The 24045-nt window shown below is 33.2% G+C and overlaps 2 protein-coding genes across 5 annotated transcripts in view; both read right to left on the bottom strand.

Moving 5' to 3' along the window:
• Window positions 1-20997, bottom strand: part of LOC111046568 (mitogen-activated protein kinase kinase kinase 15) — a 37455-nt gene extending 16458 nt beyond the window's left edge. For 2 of the 4 annotated variants that reach the window (XM_039421706.1, XM_039421704.1), the window contains exons 1-17: window positions 20420-20540; window positions 19456-19637; window positions 18391-18585; window positions 17002-17183; window positions 15729-15897; window positions 15047-15156; window positions 14278-14561; window positions 12865-13024; window positions 11425-11584; window positions 9211-9380; window positions 7518-7701; window positions 6810-6943; window positions 6294-6421; window positions 5712-5849; window positions 4356-4522; window positions 3276-3511; window positions 2273-2452 (exon numbers count right to left, since the gene is read on the bottom strand). In XM_039421706.1, the coding sequence (XP_039277640.1) occupies window positions 2273-2452; window positions 3276-3511; window positions 4356-4522; window positions 5712-5849; window positions 6294-6421; window positions 6810-6943; window positions 7518-7701; window positions 9211-9380; window positions 11425-11584; window positions 12865-13024; window positions 14278-14561; window positions 15047-15156; window positions 15729-15897; window positions 17002-17183; window positions 18391-18585; window positions 19456-19637; window positions 20420-20462 (2822 nt within the window). In that variant the 5' untranslated portion in view covers window positions 20463-20540. Of the gene's footprint in view, window positions 1-2272; window positions 2453-3275; window positions 3512-4355; window positions 4523-5711; window positions 5850-6293; window positions 6422-6809; window positions 6944-7517; window positions 7702-9210; window positions 9381-11424; window positions 11585-12864; window positions 13025-14277; window positions 14562-15046; window positions 15157-15728; window positions 15898-17001; window positions 17184-18390; window positions 18586-19455; window positions 19638-20419; window positions 20541-20810 lie in introns of those variants that run through there. The other 2 variants (XR_005570549.1, XM_039421705.1) reach the window with 2 other exon arrangements.
• Window positions 20998-22615: 1618 nt separating this feature from the next.
• Window positions 22616-24045, bottom strand: part of LOC111046560 — a 37345-nt gene continuing 35915 nt past the window's right edge. Inside the window, exons 16-17 of the mRNA XM_039421707.1 lie at window positions 23753-23874; window positions 22616-22972 (exon numbers count right to left, since the gene is read on the bottom strand). Coding sequence (XP_039277641.1) covers window positions 22716-22972; window positions 23753-23874 — 379 coding nt within the window. The 3' untranslated portion in view covers window positions 22616-22715. The remainder of the gene's footprint in view (window positions 22973-23752; window positions 23875-24045) is intronic.

Raw genomic sequence — 24045 nt, forward strand, 5'->3', positions numbered from 1 at the left:
TTAGATTTAATTGATCGGGAACTTCAAACTCTTTTTGAGGTTGGCCTCCCATTTCTGTCTAGTCCCAATGCATTATAAATTATAATCCACGGGTTACTAAAATAAGAACAATTTTGAATAATAAAAAAATAGATTATTGAACCATTTATTATTGAAATTTCATCATTAAAAAATTAAAAACCTGAATTTACATATTATCTGAACCAGAATATTGTTTTTTAAAATGCATAATGCATGATTTTGTTACGAGAAAATTGAATCAGATTGGATTTTCAAATGTACCGCCAAAAACCCCACAAAATGGCCGCTCCATAAGGAACACGGGTGTCTTGACTTGGTTTCTATAGACCTTGTTTATAACAAATCAGGCCCTACTCATCTGTTGAATAGTTTCTCAAGAGGGCCATGTACAGTCCGGGTCCTGTAGCTTTGCCTATTGGCGGAGGGCCACTAGACTATAATATTACCCGTTCAAAAACATCCAACATTTTTGAAAATGTATCTCTCCATAAGCTACAGATGCTCTTTTGTATCTTCTCAAAAGCAAAGTGTTGCATCCGAAAAGATACACAAGGAGTTTTTTTGGAGTTACGTACTTTTAGCACAAGAGCACAACACAGTTTACAGTGTAGCTTTGCCTACCGGCTTACACTTGAAAATTTTCAGTGGAGACCTATCAGCTGACATTCGTTCAACATGCTCTTTCCATTGTTGGTGATAAGTTGCAACTCTCTCATTCCTGAAGAATCTCTGTGTGTAGGGAGTTTCCTTCAATGAAGCTCTGTAGAGAGCTTCCTCTATCTAGGGATCCAAGTACTCTGGAGTCTTGTTTTTGTAAAAGTAGAAATATCACCCCGCGAGCATACCTTGCCTATATGCCGTTTCAAAGTCACAGAGGCAAAGCTACGGGACGCGTACTATACTTATGATGATCTCAATTAATTTGCTAATGTTGAGATTTGATGAAGCAGACATATTTATGATTTTCAACAAATAGTGTTCCAACATACTCGAATTTTGTTTTATTAGAAACAGCAACTACTGTGTCCACCGCTCGTAACTTGGCTTCTAAGGTCTGAGGCGTAGGGGGGAAATGAACGAGTGGCGCCATGTTGCTGACGACTCGGTAGTGTGACTACAAACCGTGCTCACTAATAAAGCTATTCACCATTCAGCTTTCAGTTTTGTTTCCGCAGCTGACCGGAGTAAACGTCGAAATGTTGTGTTATTTTTTCATTAAGTTAGTAGCCGTTTTAAAAAAGTTATAGCGATTTATTAAATTAGTTTTAAAATAGTTATAGTGATTTTGTGGAATAGCCTCCGTAGAACTAGTATTTTTACAATGTCACAGACTGGGGAAACTTCTAATTGTCACGACATGGATGTACATTTTAATTTATTTTTACTAAAATATAAATGTTGGATGAACAATATTGAAAACCAATAGAGAGTAACTTAACCATTATCCCCGTTATATTGTCGTAAAATCCACCCTTTTTAGTACATCTAGTCTAGTCCTTTTAGTACATAATAAGTCTAAGCGAAGTAATATTCACAAAAAACGATTTTTTAGTTTAATCGAAAAAGTTGAACTCTGAATTGAAAGTTGAACTTGAATCTTAAATTCTATTATTTTATGTAACGACTAAAAACGTTAGGATGTAATTTTACTTATAGATCGCTGGTTAAATTACAAATTTGGTGGGATGGAAACTGCTCAATTACATTTGGCGAAGGCAAATAGACCACAGCGTTTGTGTACTCGCTACCTGGCTCTCCAGTGCCATATTTCACACCTAAAACTAGATCGACTGCATTCCTTCCAGAGGCCAAGTTACGAGCGGTGGTACTCAGCTTATACGTTAGTTATAATAAACCTATCTGATTTGTTTTAATATTTTTTTCCAATTTTCATTTATCCATTCTTGTTTATACAGGAGAACAGGCTTCAAATTGCAGTAGAGGAATATGGAAGGCTGCGCATGTGCTCTGTTTTCGTTTGTTTTGTTTCGGCTGTTTTGCACTAGCCGGAAGAACGTTTGCACTAGCCTTTTCCTCCTGACTGAACTATTTATAATATACGAGTTTACTGCAAGCTTTGGAAAAGCACATTGCAAAATACATGTAAAACACCAAAATACCATTACCAAATAAATAAAATATTATAGAAATTCAAATAATTCATTTCAAATCAGTAACGATTCCCTTGATTCTATTCAGATTGGAATCGGCTTTGAGAGTTTTGATTGGGTAAATTCAAATCAACACTCACGTTTCTTCCATGGGTGTGGTTGGCACCTGATTGCTTAATACTGAACTGCAGTTACTTAGAGTGGAAGTACACTCCGAGTTGTTTTTGATTAATACTTTGTTGACTATTCTCTCACTTGGAACTGAGATGCTTCGACTAAACTCTTGAGGTGCTATCAGTGCCCTTGATGTTTTCTTCTTCCTGAAACAAACGAATTCAATATTATTTTGAAAAAGAAAACCCAGAAATTATTCATTCAATCCAGAAAATACATTTGAGTATTCAAGATTCAAGCTTTGTTGAACTTCAAACTCGAAAAACTATAGGATCTTGATAGCTAAGAAACAGCATTTATGTTTAAATACCACAAGATATATTTTTTATAATAATTTCTAATTTCTTCTAGAAAATATTGTTGAATTAGTGACAGGAGGTCTGTGATGAATGAACAGTGAAAATTATATCATCAAATTAGAACAATTGAAAAAGAAAAGTGATATCATAATAAATGTGTAACATGTCTTATAAGTCTTACATAAAACTTCCAGGCTAATGTAAGTTATGAATTGCCGGAGCAAAGATAACTGAAGATTGAGTATATACTTTGATAAATTTCCAAATGTATGGCCCGGTTGCACAAAAGCTTGCTAAATTTTAAATGTTTAAATGCCACGAGAACTAATCAGAGAAGCCTTCTTTTCAAAAAGACTTTTCTGATTGGTTCTCGCGGAAAACCAATTAATCATGATTCAAATTTAACAGGTTTTTGTGTAACCGACCTAAGATTTTTTGGTTCAAAAATGGTTGCTAAGTCTGGCTGATGAATCTTATGAAAGCAGTTGGAACAGCAAAAATTACTTTTTTGAAAAATATGCTAAAACGTGATTATCAAGCTCAAAAATGGTTGATTATTTGAAACTCAAACTCAAATTTGATTATGAGAAATCTGGTGTAACATTGCTCATTAGATATTGTAAGATTATTTCGAAATTCACAATAATTTTAATATTGCAAAAATTCTCACTCGGTTAGGAAGGTGTCTTCAAGAAGGTTGGGAGCCATTGCTCTTTTGTTCGGATCTGGTTCGAAGCAGCGTAAAATGAAACTCTTGGCTTTTTCAGAGAGCTCAGAGGGAATTTCAGGGTGCACTTTGTAGTATCCAACTTTGAAAACAGCTGCTTGTGGCGAGCCCAGCTCGATGAATGGTGGTTTTCCGGTGGCCATTTCAACAATAGTACAGCCCAGGGACCAGATGTCAGCCTACAACATTCACAGTTTTTCATAAGAAGGTTATGATACAAGTTTTTAGAAGAGTCGAACAGAAACATTACATTGAGAGAACAAACAAAATATTGAGTATTTCGTGTAAAATATTATGATGATTTTCTATACTACAAAGAAGTATAACTAATCAACTCGGAGATGAAGTAATCAAATTCTGTAGTTAATGATGAAATAAATTATTGATGAGTTAAGTGCATCAAGTTATTGAATTCCAAGTGCCTTTTCAAATCTACTCGTGTTAAGTTAACCCCCGTCATATTGATCCACATTTTCATAGATCGATTGTCAATTCAATAATTTGATCAGTAAATACTTCATATAATCAATGTGGTATAACTCATTGGATCGTTGCTTTATTGAAGTTTAACCGCATTGAACTTTATCTATAAAACATATCATATCAGCGCAGACTATAATCAACGAAAATACTTTATGAGTATTAAAGTGGGAAAACAATGATAAAGGGCTTATTATCAAAACGATAGTGGAAACAAGTCACACTTGGATTTTGCACTTTTTTATTAAAAAATTAATGATCGAAGGTGAGTGGATAAATAGCTTAATAAGCTTAATGTGATAAATATTCATGATTGTACTTCCTGTTGTTAAACCTTTTGGTTTAGAATCATGAAAAAGACCAGTATAAAACAAAATATAATCTATTATTATAAACTTTGGGCTGTCGTGTAGATAGCAGACAAATAATGTATCTGTAATCAAATATCTCTGTAATGAGCTGATAATGAAAGTATGAAAACCGATAATGAATGAATTGACACAATAATAATCGAGGCATTTTTTAAAATGATGCTGATCTTACCGGTGCTCCATAACCTCTCTGCCCTTTGTCAATGACCTCGGGTGCCATATATTGCAGAGTCCCGGTGAATGTTTCAGTGCTTGGACATAAACCAGCCAATCTCTTGGATGTACCAAAGTCTGATATTTTGACAACACCACTGTACGTATTCACCAAAACATTATCACCTGAAAATTTGAACGTTGGGTCAAGTTTCTGCATTGAATGATTTGAGAATTTCTGTACAATATTCTATTTTTAGAAGTCGAAAATCAAACCAAATTTGTCACCTGTAATTTATTACCGATATAATTCATTGGGAATGAACATTGAGCTAATAAAATCTGTAAATTATTTAATGGTGAATTAGGCGAGCCTAGAGATTTGAGCATTGCAACGTTCGTCGGCTTGCTTCACTGCACCGGCCATGGGTTCGATTCCCATATCGGTTGGCTTTTATTTCCCATTAATGCTCATCTACCCAAGTGAAAAAGTCATCAACTAATGTGTGCATTATAAGAATATACCCCACACTTCTGTCTTTAGTCTACTAATATAAAAGTCTTTCAATTCTCACATCTTCCCTTACGAAGCAGAGAAAAAGATTGATTGAATCATCTCATTATTTTTAATATACAGAAAATGCAATGAGAAAATTACAGCTCCATAAACTAGTCTGGAAGCCGAGACAATGAAAACAAACAACATGCGAGTGTGAAAAGGGTTCTTGAGGCAGAAATACCGTTTCACAGTAGCAATCTAAAATAATATTATAGATGTTATACACCGTGTCCCACAAAGAGGTTTACAAGTTTAATTTTATATTACGTGCTTATTCATGCACCGAACTTTTTAAATTTTACAGTTTACAAAGTAGGTTCTAAATATATTCTGGGAAAATTTCAACATCCTAACCTTCGTAGAAACAAAATGGCGGCATATTGAAAATTTTAATGAATTGGTAAAATTTTCAATATGCCGCCATTTTATTTTTACGCAGGTTAGGGAGCTGAAATTTTCCCCAGATATTTGAAGAACCTACTTTGTAAACTGTGTAAAATTTTAAAAAGTTCGGTGCATGAATGTACACGTAATATAAAATTAAACGTGTAAACCTCTTTGTGGACACGGTGTATAATATATACTTGATGTCAATCGCATTGTGAACTCATATTCACGAGTGTTGCAATTGACACCGGATATGAGTCATCACTTTTATTAGCACACAAGCGCAAACTTTATGCTACTATTGTCCCTCCTTTTGATGAACAGACTATAGTGTAAAAATCGAACATTTCCAGTTTATGAATGCTCACTAACAGATAGGGGATGCAAACAGTCAAGAACATAACAATTGGGTTGCATTTAGTAGCTTACCTTTAATATCTCTGTGAACTATTTTTTGATCGTGCAGATATTTTAATCCTTCTAAAATTTGTTTAGTGTAGAATGATATTGTGGACTCATTCTCTTTCAATGGTCCCCATTTAGATCTCAGAAGGGCAGACAAGCTTCCTGGGTTGAAAAAACACATTGATGAGTGATTTATTTTCTTGAATTTCCAAAAAAAAATCAAGATGCATCTTACCTAAATAAATATATTATAAATGTGAATATTGTATTTAAGAATAACCTTTTTTGTTAGGGCTACGGTACTCTTAATTATCAAGAGAAAAAACCTAAGTACCCTTTTTTAAAATGTCTTACATGTTTCAACAGTAATGCCATTTTCAAGTGAGACACAACATGTAATGATTTTATAGTATTGGTAGAAATGAATATTATCTACACCATTTCTGAGAACAGTATTGAATTTATGAAGTACTCAATTTCAAATATTGGATAAGTTTCAATAGTGGTAGGTTACATCAATCGAGATTAATTTTGAAATAACACATCAGTGAAAAACGTTGAACATATTTACCAAGACATAAAATGGAGATGTTTCAAGAAACTTACCTCCAGGCACCTGTTCCATGAATATCTTGAAGTAACCATCTTCGGAAACTGATCCAAGATACTGAACAATGTTACGATGCCTAAGCTGTGAGTGAAGTTTGATTTCTTCGTGCAACGGTTGAACATCACTAGAAAAACCAACGATAGAATGTGATGTACCAACAAATATTTCCAATAGTACTGAGTTCCAATCAATATATAGACCCAACAACACAATAAAGAACTTATTCGACTCATCACTACAACCGTCTGACTTTAGTTTAAATCATCATCAATTATTGTCACACTATCAAATGCGCTCGAAAGCAATTCAGCTAAAATGAAATATTATACTACTCTATACATAATAAGTAAAGTGGGGTTGAACAAATAATGCTACTTTTAGGTTTCAATGTTTAGATTGCTAATCTTAGGTTATACCATAGAGAAAAGAGATTCCAATCGAGATTAACTTCATATTTTGAAACAATATTATAATCCTTGTTAAGAGAAACCATAAAAATGTATTCATCTTACCCTAAATTCTTCTCAGGAATTTCCTTCACTGCTATTCTGACTTGTGTATTGAGATCTCTCGCCTGATATACAACACCATAAGTACCTTTACCCAGAAGAATTCGCTTTCCTTGGTCATCGAGTTCATACTCAAACTGAAAATACAAACAAGAGAGTAAATTCTTCTTCCTCATAAATACTCAAGTTATATTGTGTTACTGGAGGGATTACAAGGATTATAGTAAGGATTTTGGAGGCATAACGATTTTGCGAGCCAGAAGTGGTTGATTTTCTAGAAGTTATTCACTCATCTACATATTTATTTTCTCTTCTGAATATGTTAATTGTTCATTTGTTTCCATTATAATGTAGTGTTAGTATGCAATGGGTCTTGCAAGACCTGGAAATACATTGTTATTTGTGATAAAGGATCAATAAAAAATCAAAAGAATTTTCATTCTTAAGGAATTGAAGCAAAATATTTTTTGAAAAACACAAATAATAGTTTACGAAATTATAGTTTACTAAATTCTTATTCTTTTCATTTCTTAATGATAAGGTTACAACATATACATTTACTGTTCTGTGATTTAGACATTGAAATGACTAAACAAACTTCCAGTCAAGAAAAGAAACCCAGCCTTGTAGATGGAAAATATAAAATATTATTGCATATGGAATTCAATAAGATGTGTGATCATAATAAGATAAACCTAACACCATACTCACTTTGATCTGCTCATTACTGAGATCTGAATCCAGTCCAGTTACTATGCCTTCTTGGTCGGCAGTCAGTTCCAGAACTAAATCGTAGAACATTTGTCTCCATAGAACCGATGGAAAGAACATTTGAAAATCATCCGAGTTCTGATGAACATACAAGAATAAACATCGTTCATCTCTTTTGTACAAGCTGGAAACAAAAAGAATAATAATTGTATTGTGTAATGTATTAATTTGGTATAAATATCTATGTATTTTTAGCGTGAATTGAATTACAAAATAGTGTTCAAGTATGGCATCTTATTAAATGTTTCCAAAGGGATCAAAATTTCTGAAATGTTTTTATTGGTTGAAATGTTTTATCATGACGAGTTCAATTTCTACTAGGATTACCGTATTCATTTTACAACATTTTAAAATGTTACAAAATGGAATTACACAAAAGTAAAAAAATGAATCCATGACTGGATTCATAGTGAGTGAGTCCATGAGATCGAAACAAGTTTAATTCAATGAGATTACATAAAATATTACATTACAGGCTTTTTACAAGTCATTGAATACTATTAGCTCAGAAAAAGCAAAATACATTTAGAACAGTAACTCAAGTTTGATTTATCAATTTGTTTCATTATCTAAATTAAAAACTATTGGTATATATATATTAATTTGTGAGCTGAAAATTAAACTTGTCGAAGTGAAAAATGGCCATATTTTTGGACAACGTTCGTTACCAGAATTTGGGTCATTTTTTGTATATGGGAATATGGGCTTGAGTACACTAAACAATAAATTTTCTATGATTTTTTTTATGAATTTTTCTATGATTTTCTATAATTTTGACCGATTGATGCATGATTGTGAACCGCCTGCACGAGCCGAGAAGAAAAAGTGTAGTACGATGAGATCCGAGCATTGTGTCAAAAGTTATAAGTGTTTGAAATTTTGATCCTTGATGCATCCTTATGCGCGCCTCTCCACTAGGAAATAATGAAATAGAGTGCATCTAACGGGTGGTTCTCATAGTACATAGTCTCATGAACATATATCGAGCGAAATATAAATGTCAGGATAATTTAGTTGGTGATGATGGTTGAAGCTAAATATTAGGCGTTTTTTCACAATACAAGGAGCATTGTTGTCTGGTGTACCTGGAAATGTACATATGAGATAGAGCGCTCTACCTGGTATCAGATTGTAGAGCACAAAATTACGCCCAGAGGGATTTTGAACTATACATCTAAATGGTAAAAATCGGAAGATATTATTGATCAAAAACGAAAATTCATCAAAGTTGATTTTTTCTTAAAAATTTACTCATTTTTGAAAAATCATAGCTCTATACTCATTTGAGAAAGACAGTTCTGAATGATCTCATTTTATTCAGAATGTTATAAACTAAAAAAAAGGCAAGAGCAAATTTTTCTGTCCGATTACTGGATTTGGCGGAATTAGCTGAAAACTGGAAAATGAGCCTCAAATACGAGGTTTTTGGGCCACCTGTATCTACCACATGGAAATTGTGCATGAAGAAAATGATTCTAGACTTCTCTCATGTATCCAAATAATATATTAAAAATCAGAACTACAATATATATTGCAAGCATCAATGTATATAGTGACTGGATTATTTAGTATTAAGTCTTTTTCTGATGATTTGTCACTGTATTTTAATGGAAAATAGTGCCGCTCAGCTTACCTGACACTTTTAATAGTGCTGGCAGTGAATAGCCAATCGTGTACTTGTCGACATTTTCCGCGCATGTTGTCCATGCATAAGTTACAAATTTGAATAGATTTCTCTTCGGCTCCAAGATTTACAATGACGTAGCTAGGCATGTAGATTTTACTCGGTTCCAGGACTAGAATCTACAATTTGAAAGTTTAATCAAATTAGTTCAATGCACAACTACATTTCAAACTCTACTGAAAAATTCTAGTGAATGAATGAAATATTTTTGCTTTAACAGAACAAAAACAAAGAGGTGCATAAAATACGACGAGAAAAATAAGAAGAGGATGCTTTCTGCCCCAAACTAAAGTTTATACATTTCAAAAATGTATACTTGAAGAAAATGATTGATAATACAGGGTCCTTCATGGGAAACGGATGTTTTTTTTTCAAATGGACAACACTACTTAATTTGAAAATAATCCATTGAGATAAATACATTTCTTAGAACATGCAATTTGACTAACCTATATACGAAAAAAAAATATCATTAAGATGGTATCCATTTTCACGCAGACACAAGTAGAAATGCTCTCTGAAGTTTGCTTCCACTCTCTCCCATAGTTGACGATCGATCTGAGCGACGTTCTGCTCCATAGCTTGTCACAGTACGAGGCTTGTTTTCATACACACAATACTTTAGAAATCCCAACAAGAAAAATTCACTTATCGAATGGTCTGGCGAACGAGGGGGCCAATGCAGATCACCGAATCTATTGATAATGTGATTTGGGAATATAACCTGTCCTACATGTTCCATATTCTCCGGAGTTCGAACTGTGCGACGTGGTCCCGGTGGCTGCCTTTTTATAAAACTACCTCCACTACGAAGGGCATTATCCCTATGGTGTTTCGGCTCGGAATGTCCATGTCGAGGAACGTACAAAAGAGGTATTGAACATGCGTAACTGATCCACCACTCCGCACAGAACTGTCATGCACGAAAACGCATTGCTCTACGTTCCACAGGGGCATGATGGCAACTGAACAATTAACAAAAGACGAATGACGTGCTGGCCTTGGCTTCCTTCTTCAACTCCTACCGGATGCTTAATATCAACATGAAAAACATCCGTTTCCCGTGACGGACCCTGTATTAAGATAACTGCAAGGAACTACTCAGAAACAATACAGTACGCCACAAAAAACCTTACACGTGCTTGAAAGAAAATCTACTTTTCAATTTACAGCAAATAAGATTTCTAAGAGCTGTCCAATCACCATAGGAGCTACAGTATATATATATTGTCAAATCATTTGCAATCCATCAAATTACTACCTTGTATAAAAATCACCTTCAGTCCTAAATGGGACTTCATGAGTTCAACAAATAGTGGAACATTTTTCCACTATTATCATTGAGTGAGGGAGAATTTGCTTTTTAGATCAATATAAGCACACCATTTCACACAGAGTTGACGGTAGTGTACAGAGAACAGGAAAACTTGTACACATACTTTCGAACCTGATTAAAACAGAATAAGGAATACATAAAACGAAATCAATAGTAACTAAACAATTCTTCTTCTCAATGAGTTGAAAATTGATTTTAGAATAAGTTGATTCAGTTTGGTGTTTAAATTTCAGTAATTAACAGAAAGGAATTTCTACATGTGTTTTCATTACAGTAATTACGTTTTACACAATTTAAGAATGTGCATAAGCTAATGTTGAATAATTAGTTGCAGAAAATAATAATCATTTATCCAACAAAGAACAACAATAGTTATAAGGCTACATAATATAAACATGGTTTCTGGTTTGTAACATCTTCTTGTTACAGAAAATCAATTATACCATTCACTCAAGTTAAATATCATTTGCAAAAAATTTGGCGCAAAAGTAGATATTGTACACATTGTTAAAACTATCTATTGTTAAAAAACTGAAAACAGAAAATCTATTCAATTAAAATAATGTAACTCATATTTCTTAGTTTCACATGATGTTACACATGCACATTATGAGGCATTCCAGATTAACGGTTGAGCATTATAATACATGAGCAATACATATGAGCATTGTATTACAATACAAAATAGTATTAAATTACCAAATATCAAATCAAGTACAAGGTATGATATTAACTTGTGTTTCTAACACAGAATTGACAATCAAAAAAGCATTTTTGGATAAAAACAGAGTAGCAAATTAGAGATATGTAGCAGAAATTCAACTTACGGGGAATCGTATACTGTCGGTTACTTCAGTCTTTGTAGCTTCAATGAAATAGTCCATCCAGAATTCGAAAATCTGCTCCTCGGGTGAAGACTCCGATTCATCAGCTTTCTTTCGAAATTTATCTATTAGTGTTATGTTACCTATTGTCGATTTTAGAAACCTGAAAATATACATGGGAAAACATATTACCAAAAATTGCTATTCAATAGTCTATCAAGTAACAATGATAAGCAATCACGCAAATGAGTAATTATTTAACCCAAACTAGAATTTCTTCTGTAATAAAAAAAAATCACCACATATGCCAATGAGAAGTGAATTATAAAATTAAGAAGTACAACGTTTTAATTCAAAACTGTAAAGAGAAAGAGCTGTTTATCAATGTACCCCAAATATTGGTTGTAAGAAATATGATGGGGCTCTCCACCAACAACAGGGAAATAATAAAATTAATAACATTAAGATATCAACTATAAAAAGAGGAAGGGAGAGAAATTGTGTTCTCTCTTACATTTCAATGTAATGATGAAAAATTATTCAAGTTTAAAATACTATAGTATTTTCCGATGAAATCTTGTAGATTATAATTGAATAACTGGAATATTTAATGAGAGAAAGCGAATACTCCGGGAGAACTTCAATTTTTCAAGTTGCTGCAGAAAAAAAACTGATTTACATGATGAAATAGATTCAAGTCTAATTTAGATTTCAACTATAGTGAGGTCCACGTTATAATGACAGTGGAGAAAGATGAAAGATAGGAGAACAGCATTTCTGATTCTCTGCCAGAAAACACCTGATAACGGTGTATCTGACTTAATATTAACTGTTCATTCTTGTTTAAAATAGTAAATTATCCCTTTTTGTTATTGAATAGAACGACTAGCAGTCAAATTTCTTCAATAAATAGATTATTCACTAACAGTGACACCGAGATCTTTCGGCAAGTCCGCCGGTCTGTGTCACAGTAAGTGAATAATCCATTTATTGAAGAAATTTGACTAAGTCGTTCGATTCAATAACAAAAAAGTGATTTAATAGTAAGAAGTTCGTGATGAGAACAACATTGAATAATAAATTATATTTAATTCGTCAAGAAAATATATTTTCAATGATTGAAAATAATCAATTTCCATAATTGAGATTGAATATTTTGTTAATTAATTATATTTATACATTGTTAAAAACGATCTGGCAACGTTGCAGAGCTGATAAAGGTTGCAGATCAATTTCCATAATTGAATATTTTATCAATTACATCTATCTCTAAATTGATAGAGAACGATCTGGCAACGTTGCAGAGCTAAAAAAGGTTAGCACCATCCCCCACCATCTGCTTTGTTGAATGATAAACAAGGATAGCAAAACCAATTCTAATCAAATACTGCCATTATAAGGTGGTCATCACTATAGAGATGAGAATTGGAGTTGTAGGCCTACCAGTTGGGCGGTTTGAGCTTGAACATGCACTCAGCTGCCTGGATTGCTTTGCCGTAGTCCTCGGCCAGCACGCTGATCTCGAAGAATGTGGCCACATCCCAGTAGTCTTGCAACGATGACAGACTTCCCTTCTTGCCAATCAGATTGTTCAATACCATAGCTGTACAAACAGAGAAGCCAAATACAATCCCATAAACAAATAAAATACAAAAATATGATAAGTGAATTGTTTAATTATTATACGAATCACTAGTGCCCTCTTTATGTGACAACACTTGACACTTAAAAATGGCTCGAGTGATGAAACTAGAGTTTTCATAAAACATTATAAAGAGGGTACTAGTGATTTCTATAACAATGAAACGAAAATATGGATTTTCAGTAATTAAATAATGTGAAAGTGACACATAACCTAGCTATGGGCTGTTGCATTTTAATATTTGGATTGTTGAAGAATAATTTATTATTAATAATTGGAACCGGTTTGGGCTTAAATATGTGGTGCATTTAACTAAAGTAAATTTTTGAAAGTAATGAAGTAGTAATGATGTACGGTGTAGGCTATAGTCGGTGTGACTATAACACATATGACTAACGGTGGAGAAAAATAATTGGTTTTACATAAATAAGTGACTAAAGAAATAATGATATTCAAGCATTAGTTTGAACTGAATTTCTAATATTAATTTTGAATAGATTAAGTAGGTTGTTTAAGGCACTACTCAAACTACCGCGATTCTAAACGTACGACTCTAGTCGGGAGAACCAGCTTTTCAGACCTTTCAACTTGACTCATTTAAAATACTGTAATTGAAGACTTATTCTAATCAAATTTTACATTTTACAAAATGATACATTTTTCTACTTCCTCAACAAATTTCAACGTGTTCTCGTTCAATATTTTATTTAAAATTCTAGCCTAACCTTTATCGGATACTCAAGTCGCACGTCTCTTGGCGACTCGACATGCTGGTCGCGAAGTGACGTGAGACTTGAGTATTCTACATGTGTAATAAAGTAAGGTTAGAATTTAAAGTGAAATGGTGTGAGTATAAACGAGGAGACGAGAAATAATTGTATTTCAGGGTATGAACATAAAAACCAAACACATTGTCTGTAATACCGTACATTACAGTCAATTTTAGTATATAACACCTCGGTAGTTCGGAGCCCACCTGCAGCTGCAGGTCCTCTCATCTATCATCATCCGTCTCATTACTCACGCACAAGCTTAGAGCTCAAGTGGGCATCATCCTAAAAACCCCCATCAGGGACCTATTGCATATTGAAATACAAGCTAATAGTTTAATACTTTCCCATTCTAATAACCAGCTGGCTCCTGATATTATTAGTTTAATATATTTATTTTATCATGCAGCAGGGCCCTGATGTTCTATTTGGTATTTCACTTACCGATGTGTTGAAGCTCTTCGGATTTGGAGAATTCATTGCCTTCAATGACTAGCAAAGTAGCCAGATTTATACCGGCATATTCATTAGGCTGCACTTCGAACCCTTTGCGATACCAATGAATGGCATTCTTCAAACTGGATTTGTCCTCGTATTGCGACTCAACGAATATATCTTTGTAAATGCGTCCGCAGAGACAAACCATATCTTGTATTTGGTTCTCTTTCTTTTCCAAAGCATGCTCGATAACTTTCAACGCTTTTTCTCTGTCGCCTTCTTTGTTTCGCCTGAAATGTAGCAAAATAATTATTATAATTTGGTGTTTCAATTCTTCTAAACTCAAAATCTCTAGCTCATATATTTTTGAACACAGAATTGGACTCGAATTCTCAACTGTAGAAACAAAACCTATTTTTGGCACATGTTATTCTTCAATAAAATATGGGAGATGTATAGTTTTGGATCCTGTTGTTCTATCTCAAACATATTCATATTATCTTTAATTGTATTCACATATAAATAGATAAAAAAAAAACTTCAAGAGGTTCAATCGAGGTCTCAATATAATTTTGGTCAACCTATGTCTACTGTTCAGATTATTATTTTATTTCAACTAATAAAGCTTAATCTTCATTGATTCACAATATATTGAAAAATTAAAAAAATTATTCAAATGCAATTTCCAAAATAATCTTACTATTCCAATGCAATTAAAACGAATAATTGGACGTGAATCTTAGATACTTTGACGATAAAGCATAATAATGTTTACCTGTTTAATGCGAAAGGATAAAGAAACGTGATATATGGAGTTTGAATATAAATCTTCTTGTTCGGTATGGTTTTCAAATCTTCAACCAATTGTACCATTGCATCATAATCCTGAAAAAAGAAGATTGAAGGTTCAACACAAGACAAGAATAATTTACATATCAGTTGAAATGAAATACTTTCGACATCTAAAACCAAATGATTAAATAGATAGTTCAGCTCCTTCTACTCACTTTGGTTTGGTGGTGAACATGACTGCCATTGAGAAGTATTGCCTAATCTTTCCTGCTATCTCCAAGTTTTCCATGACCAAAAACCGAACAAAACCAAAACTCTATAAATGTTGTACTTTGTTCTACTTTGTGAAAATACTTGAGGACTGAAAATTTTGTGAATTGAAGAACTACAAGACTCAACCTATTTCGGACTATGTGTTATCTAAATTTGGGAGAGGAATAGCACAAGGTTTTTCTATCTTTCCTCTCCCTATCATTTTGATAATGTACTTATTGTATAAATGAATAAAGAAAGAATGAATAAATAATTAGTATCAAGGAGTCTGACCACACAAGAATTCAATCAGATTCTATTATGAATGAGTATAACCTTGTATGGTAGCGATATGGGAAGAAATGAAAATAGTTACAAGTTTTTCTTTTACTCAACAAACACATTCAACTCACCTGAATGTCTCTGAAGGATATCAACATACTAAGAACAACTTCTCCGCATAGGACATGGGGATCATCAAGTCTCTTCCTCAAATTGTGGAGTACCTTCGACAATTCTTCATCTGTGTACGTCTCTTGTGCTTTCCTGAGATCCGTTAAGAATTTCTCTTTTATATGTACTCTGAAAAACAGTTTGAAATAATTGAATGCTTTCAAATAAAGAATATCATCGAAATGTTTAGCTAATAATTTTCCAAGTCATTATAACAGAGGTGAGTTTTTCTATAATTATTATAACATGAAAAACAACTTGTTTTTGAGCAATGGAGATCCTAATATAAGACAAACTAGAAAACCAGCAGATAAAATGAAAAGAAGGGGGAAAAATAAGACATAGCTTATAGCTGAGTAGTTGTCAAATAGTTTGTGGTTATGGTTGACAAATGGTCATTGTCAAAAACAAAGAGGATTTTAAAGATAAATTTTGATCAAAAGTTTCCTCTCGGCAGATACTAATGTTTCTTGAAAATTCAAGGAATATATTCCTATTCAGAAGTAATTAAATCATTATTAATGACTTAAAATTTACATTGAAGCACTTATATGTTTCTTGAAAATTCAAAGAGTGAATCCCCATTTGAAAGTGAGGATCGATTAGTAAATGAATTAGTCCTCTAAAATTTGTCATTAGGAAATGAACTGAGAACTCTCATTGGCTAGGATTTCCATAGAAAGGTACAAGAAAACATTTCTAAATTTTTGTCAACGTAACATAGGTTGATGAAGATGTTAGTTAAAACAATATTATATTTAACCGGATATATTGCTTTTTCAACTACAGTAGAGCACCGATTACCTGTACTAATTCATGCATGACAGTGTCCGAATAGCTGATATTACATTTCAACTCGATTTTACCCTACTCTCAAGAATAGACACAATAAGAACTTTGCATTGTGGCGTTTGGAACAGTACTTAGTAGTATGTGTTGTATGTAATATGACTTGTAAACCGACATCCGATTATAGGTGCTCTACCACTACCTCCGTAAACAAAGCCATAGTGTATTTTGGTGACGTCACCACAGGTAGGGCTCCTACACCAATAGAAATTTGTTGATTTCAGCTGATCTATATCAGCTAGTGTTTTTATTGGTGTAGGAGTCCTACCTGTGCTGACGTTACCATCTGGCATGCACTACGGCTTTGTTTACGGAGGTAGTGGCTCTACTGTACCTATACATTAAAAAGCAACTACGATCAGAATAGAGCTGAAATATTCTTACTTGGCTTGAACTTCGACAACTTGTAGAAGTTTTTTCAATATGACTGTTACACTTATGGACTGGTGTTGATGGTCCAATGCTGAGTCTTTGCTTGGGATGCGAGCTGTCGTTGGACTGGTGGTGACGCACGAGCCGCATTCATTCAGTTTGTACGAAATGAACGTATAACCTCCACAAGATAGCTGAAAACATCAAATGTTAATGCAATTTCAAACATAGAAAGTCTCAAATACACAAAATAATTTTATTGCAACATTTAGTATAAAGACATTTATATCAAACAATGTACCTGAATTTTCTCTTCATTATTGGCTTGTGCAAGTTACAAAGGCCCGCAGCTGTCATTCTGCACGTTAAATGCCTACTATTATTATGTATTTCTAGATCAAACTAGTATATTTCTGCAGATGAAGGCATATTATTATTATTATTAGAATTAATACAATATTATAAGAATCGTGTTAGGCTAATGCGCCAAGCGAGGTCCTCTAGATCCAGCGCAAATGGATGATTCGATGAATTTTGCAGAAACGGAGAATTTAAATGTTCGCAGAGATTTTCAGTCAGTAGTTTTTATGTTTTTTATTTTAGAATTTCTGCTCAATTGATGAGAAAGCATTATTGTAGTGATAAGCCCACTCAGCCACACTCACTCTAGTCTTTAGCTCATATTAACAAAATATTTATTTGTTTACAAAGGTTCGTCTATAAGCATAAGATATTAGAACTAATAATGTTCTCTGGGGTGCTCCGAGATCATTGATGGTTTTCAAGGCTCAAAAAAGAACTATCAGACTCATGTTTAGAAAGCCGCTTATATTTTCTTGTCGAATTATCAAGAATCATGATAGTTCCTGCTCTCTATATTTATCACTTGACTATCTTTGCTTACAAGTCACTTGACAGTTGGACTACAGGCTCCCACATTCACAATCATTTCACTAAGTCGAGGAATGTTATTGGAACTGAGCATCACCGAACAAGATGAGTACAGAGTACATGAGTAAGAAGGTTTATAATTCGTTGCCAACCCAGTTAAAGGAAGCGCAGTCTATATCATCTATGCCTATTCAAAAAGAGGATCAAGGACTGGCTAATTGATGAATGTGCGTATGATTGGCAAGCTCTAGTAAAATAAAACTGCTTTTTCTTTTTAGAATTGTTGACTCTATATATATGTTTGAAGGCTTTGTATTTTCCTCTTTCTTTTTGTCCATTTTACTCTTACTTACAGAAATAAAATTAAAATGTTGAACTATTATGCACATTGTTTGCATTACGTTATATGTAATTATTTTTGTGTATTGAACTGTATGATGATTGTCAATTTTTTTTTGTAATAACCAATGACTTATATGGATAAAATAATGAATAAATAAATCAACAAACCTTTAATCGCAAAGTAGTTTCAAGATCAGTATCTGTGTACAGTAGTAAATTTTCTTTCATGCCAAAACTCTCTCTAACGCCCAAGTGGTAGAAGAGAGCGCTTTGCTGATGTTGTAAAGACAGGTCAACGATGGCAACATCCGCATTGTAGAACATCGTGAGAACATTTGACTCTCCGAAATCCAATTTTTCAAACTGGAAATAAATAAATTATTTTCATACACTAGGCTACTAACTCATTGTAATATTTGTATAGTATCTGAAAAATATTAAATACAAACTACATTCTTCTTAGTGATATCAAAGACAGACTATTGTCACAATTAATCTAAATAATGTGATATTAACGATATCTTTACTCTATGGTGATGTACAGATTTTACAAAAATTGATAAATCAAAATGTAAATGATGAGACAAACCGTAAGTTGATCAATAATATTCTCAGCCAAAACATTTTAAACAATTAAAAGCAATATTTGACATTGAATTGGAGTATTAAAGAAATGCTTCTAAACAAAATCATACAGCCTATTAGTATTTCTGTAAGTTTGTTTTATGAGAAAAAGCCCACAGCCTTATATTAGCTTATCTGGTACCTGCTTATCTCGTAGAAAAAACAGTGCAGTGTTATTTGGATTTATAAGGTCATCTACTACTATTACCTGAATATTCAGAAAACGTTTTGTAGAAATAAAAATAAAATTGCATCATCCTTATGGAAAAATATAATTGAGTGGGTCATTGACAATCCGACAATTTGATCTTTCAAACCACGTTAATTTCATCCATCACGTTTGATCTTTCACCACTCACGCTCCGGCTGGTTAGTCCAACATCCCCACTCACGTTCCAAATCTAACCTGACTAGGCGGCTGATCTTGCTTGGTCGGAAAAGTCAGAGGAACAGTTCACCAGATTTCAGACAGCATTCGTCCCGCCCACAACAACCCCATTCACGTTCCGACTGAATTAATAGACCTCAAGTTGGACAACATATCGGATAGTGAATGACCCGCTGTATAGACCTCAAGTTGGAAAAATATCGGATAGTGAATGGGCTTACCTGAACATAGTGACAATTGGCATTAACCAATGAGCAGGCTTGCTTCACTTCTTCGAGAGCTCGTTTTCTGGAGGCCAAATTCTGCTGCACATGAAGATCAATGACACACACTATGTCCATACGAGATCGTGCACATCCATCCTGACTGATTGCGCTTTCAGAGCCAGCTACACTTTTGCTCTCTGAAAAAAATAACAATAGTCTCTTTACCATACTATTTAGTATGTATTTTAAAGCGAATGTTACAAATTGAAATAATTGTATTTGACGTAGCTATAGGCTACAAATGTTTTTTGTAGGTAATGACAATGAACGAATTTGATTTTGTTGTTTTTTTCCCCGAGACAGACTTGTGCAATTCCTCTATAGCTTGACTCTCGTCTGTAACGGATATATTTGTATTTACTTCTCAAGGAAAGTGTCTGAGGAGCCGCTACATCATCGCGCCAGTAGAAATGTTGTTCATTTTTGTGCATTATTTTATTCATCTTCAGTTATTACTGGAATTGAAAATTTTATAAGACTACATAGGATATTGTTTCAAAGTCTTGAAACAAGTCTACATGGAGCCAGGATCAGGCAATATCTACTTAAAGATATTATAATGAGGGATGATGAAAGCATTCTTATCATAATAACTAGGTATTCGAAACAGTCCAAAGTTTGAGATTAATCAAACTTGTTTGAGGAAAATGTTTTTTCAAATGTTATTAAAGAAAACAAATTAATGGGATCAAACGGACCCCCATGCCAGTAGGCCTAATCAAGGGTTAATCAGATTTGTTGGTAATGCAACAGCTTTATTAATGTTATTTAAAATAAGTTTTTAAAGAATATCTTCCTAATTTTATATTAATAAATGAATATCTTCCTAAATTTTAGCTCAATACTAACTTAAACAATAAATACTTCAAATGAATAGGTACAGTAATTAATGAGAACTGATAAATTTAATTACACTTACCAATTAAATCAACATCAGAAATAACTGAAATTGAACTAGGCATGTTTAAGTACGTTAATGAGTAAATTTATGTCCAGATTCAGAATACTAGATACCGTAATTGTTACATCTGGGTCTATTAAAAAAAATAATAAAATAATTTTGACTGCGACTAGCCTACTAGGCCCTATTTTCCAAACGAATTTATTTTCATCTTCAAATCAGGCACTTTTATTACAGTCAGTTATTTATCTGTTCAATAAACTGTAGAATTCTAAAAACAAATTAATCAAGCAAGTAGACAACACAGAATACTTTTGATGTTCTGATTAAAAGCATGCGAGACCCACACAAAACACAAACAAATTTACAAGGTTAAGTAGACATTAAATTTTAGACTTGAAGAACCCACCAGCTGAAGCCATATCTATCATTTAAATAAAGAGAAATTCAATATTTCGTTGTGGAAAGTTTTGATTTGAAAATAATACCAGAACTGACATGCCTCAAATTATCAAATATAGAACAGATTTTTTAATTTTTAGAAAAAATTCCCCACAGAAGACGATCTTCTCTTCAACTCAACAACGAAAAACAAAAACTGAAAATTACTATCGAGTATCGTTATTTTTAAAATAATGACATAAGCAGTATCAATACTTCTATATCGATATTTCCGATATAACCATACGTTATATCTATAATCGATAATAATAATATCGATAACATATGATTTGCATAGCAGGTCTATCGATGCTATTTAAATTACGATATCTGGTATTGTGTAAATATCGATATTTTGCACTTTTTGCAAAAGGGCGCCAATACGAACTATTGAAGCGGCAAGCAAAGCTGCCTGTGGCCTGGGGGGTATGAAATATAAGAAATTGAATCCAATAAAATATGAGAAATGCAGTCTAAGCTAGATCTTTGATTCTCCAGAAACTTTGATTATTTATTTTCCCAGCAGAAAAATCCCAGATAGCCTACAGTGGAACCTCGATATAGTAAAAGAGAATGGCATGTAGGGTTTAAACTTGTACCGTATTTCTATTCTCTTTGATATTGTAGGCTTTCACTGTTATAGTATATTTTTCTGCAGTCCTTTGGAAAGTCGATAGGCTATAGATCAATATGCATTACAAAGTAAGTACATTATTTTGGCTTCAAGTCCCTTAATAGTAGGTGCCGTACAATTTGCTGTATCAGAAGAGTTAAACCTCTTTTAATAGTAAGAGGCTTTCAAGTGTGCAGAGCCCCTTAATAGTACCTAAACCCCCTAAATTACATACAGTACATTTCCCACATTTACTACATTTCCCACGAATTCAACTTTTTCATTACGGTACTATAGATACATTTTGGTTTTCTGGACCCTTAGTAACTTACATATTTTCCACATTCAGCCTCAATACTAGACCCATATTTAGTGCCGTCCAGACCTCGTAATAGTACGCTTACGCTCGGTAATTTTGTGAATGGTCCCTTGATATAAAATATGTAGCTTGATAATGTAGCCTTTACTATATCAAATTCCACTGAAGTCCATTCAACGACGGTTTAAAAAGTAGACAGTTTTTCACCCTGCAACTCTATACAGGGGTTTGTAAGAGGAAAGTAAACCTATAAAAAGTCCCCAACTCCTGTGCTGAGGGGGTAATGGTGATTTAAGGGTACTATTTTACTTTTTTTCGCATATAGGTAGGTACATTTTTTATACATCAAATTGAATATAATTTTATGCCGTAATACTTTAGCATCCATTCAGAGCGTGTAATGGCAATGACACGACAATGCCAAACGTCTCTTTTATACAAGCGGGCTGGGCTGTCAACTCAGAATCAGGAATACAGGAAGGCAGTTCCACAAGGTGGGCTTGACATCTGTGCTATAAAAATGTTTATTAAATCGTTCTTTATGGAAAAAATAGAAAGCCTCAGAGAATTTCAGTGAATTCTCAGCATTCATAGTGACCGTACCTATAAGAAAGGTTTTAACAATTCAATTATAATAGACTGTTATTCCTAAGCTGTTATAGCTACCATTACCGTACCTATTTATAAATTTATAAACTTCAATAGAATTGAAAAAAGATTAAAAAAGTTAAGATATCCTCTCCTCCAGGTAGGTATCTTATTTATATTTTCTTCCACTTTACTTTAGAAGTTTTTTTTCTATTGAAAGCTTAAAATTGGGTGAAATAAGGAAAAACACAAAATTTTTATTCCTGGAATGAACATTAATTTTATTAACATGAAATCACACATTTAGAATCACAAGCAGGCCTACATAGAGTTGATTCTGGTGTTGTGATTGTCTAATATAGCTGAGAACGAGGAAAAACTGAGATATAAGTGACTGATGGATTTATTATTTGTGATTTCTCCCTCATAATAGCCGTTGTACCAAACTCCTTCTTTGTCAAAATGCCAAAATGGATGCCTTTTAGATTTTCAGGGTTGATGGAGCTATTTGTTTGTCCCTGGCCCTGCTTCCGCCGATGATATATGACTTCTCCACAGAGTGTTACCATTGCTAGAGCTAGGCCACACAGGGTAGCAATAAACACACCACCTGAAAACATACGGTCAAAGTCATTTTGTAGTAAGCAGCTTTTAATAAAACATGTTTAAAATTAGTTGAATGCAAAGCCTCAATTTGGTAGAGTAGAATAGGCTACAGAAAAATATTGATGTAAATGATAAAATAATAGGCAGTCCAATATTAAGTAATCGTGTAGTGAGCAACTTTCAATAAAACATGTTTAAAATTACGAGTTCTCAACTTGGTAGAGTACCGTAGAGTATAGGCTACAGAAAAAAAATGAATGTGAATGATAAAATAGTGGAGTACTGTATTTGAATAATAAAAATAGACAGTGGAGTATCAAAACATGCAATGTCATATTTATTATAATTATGTGAATATTTCCCTGAAATATTTCTTCTATCTTCAGTTTTGAAGCATCTAAATTTGAAAATCTACTTTGTGAAAATACTTGATGACTGAAAATTTTGTGAATTGAAGATCTACTAGATTTAACTATTTCGGACTATGTGTTATCTAAATTTGGGAGAGGAATAGCACAAGGTTACCTTAATTTTCCTCTCCCTATCATTTTGATAATGAAATTATTATATAAATGAATAAAGAATATAAACGAATAAAGAATTATTAATCAAAAACAATATTTTTGTAGAACAAGATACTGTGAAAAGGAGAGTTATCATATCCAACTAGATAAGCTTTATGATAAAATATGTAACTAAAAATATCAATATTTTATAATTTAAATTTATAAATGGTAAAAAAGTGTATTTTGAAACCTGAACTGACAAATGATTATCAACAAACCCAAACTCTCCAATGTTATTCCTTCATTGTCATCAATATTATGACATGCTCCTCTATTTGAAGAGTTCCAATATTTTGCACTCAGAGACTCAAAGTATCGATCCTTCTGAAGATCCAAAATCCTGCAAAATAATGAGTTCTGTAAATGTTCAAATATTCTCTCAGAAAGACTCCCGATTATGAGGAAAACGTGAGATTCAATAAATGATACAGTATTACAGAAAAATGTTGTTAGCATTTCGCTAATAAATAAATAGTCTACTTTGGTTACTAATATTTTAAAATTATTTGAA

Source organism: Nilaparvata lugens, chromosome 2 (genome assembly GCF_014356525.2).
Source record: "Nilaparvata lugens isolate BPH chromosome 2, ASM1435652v1, whole genome shotgun sequence".
Taxonomy (NCBI): domain Eukaryota; kingdom Metazoa; phylum Arthropoda; class Insecta; order Hemiptera; family Delphacidae; genus Nilaparvata; species Nilaparvata lugens.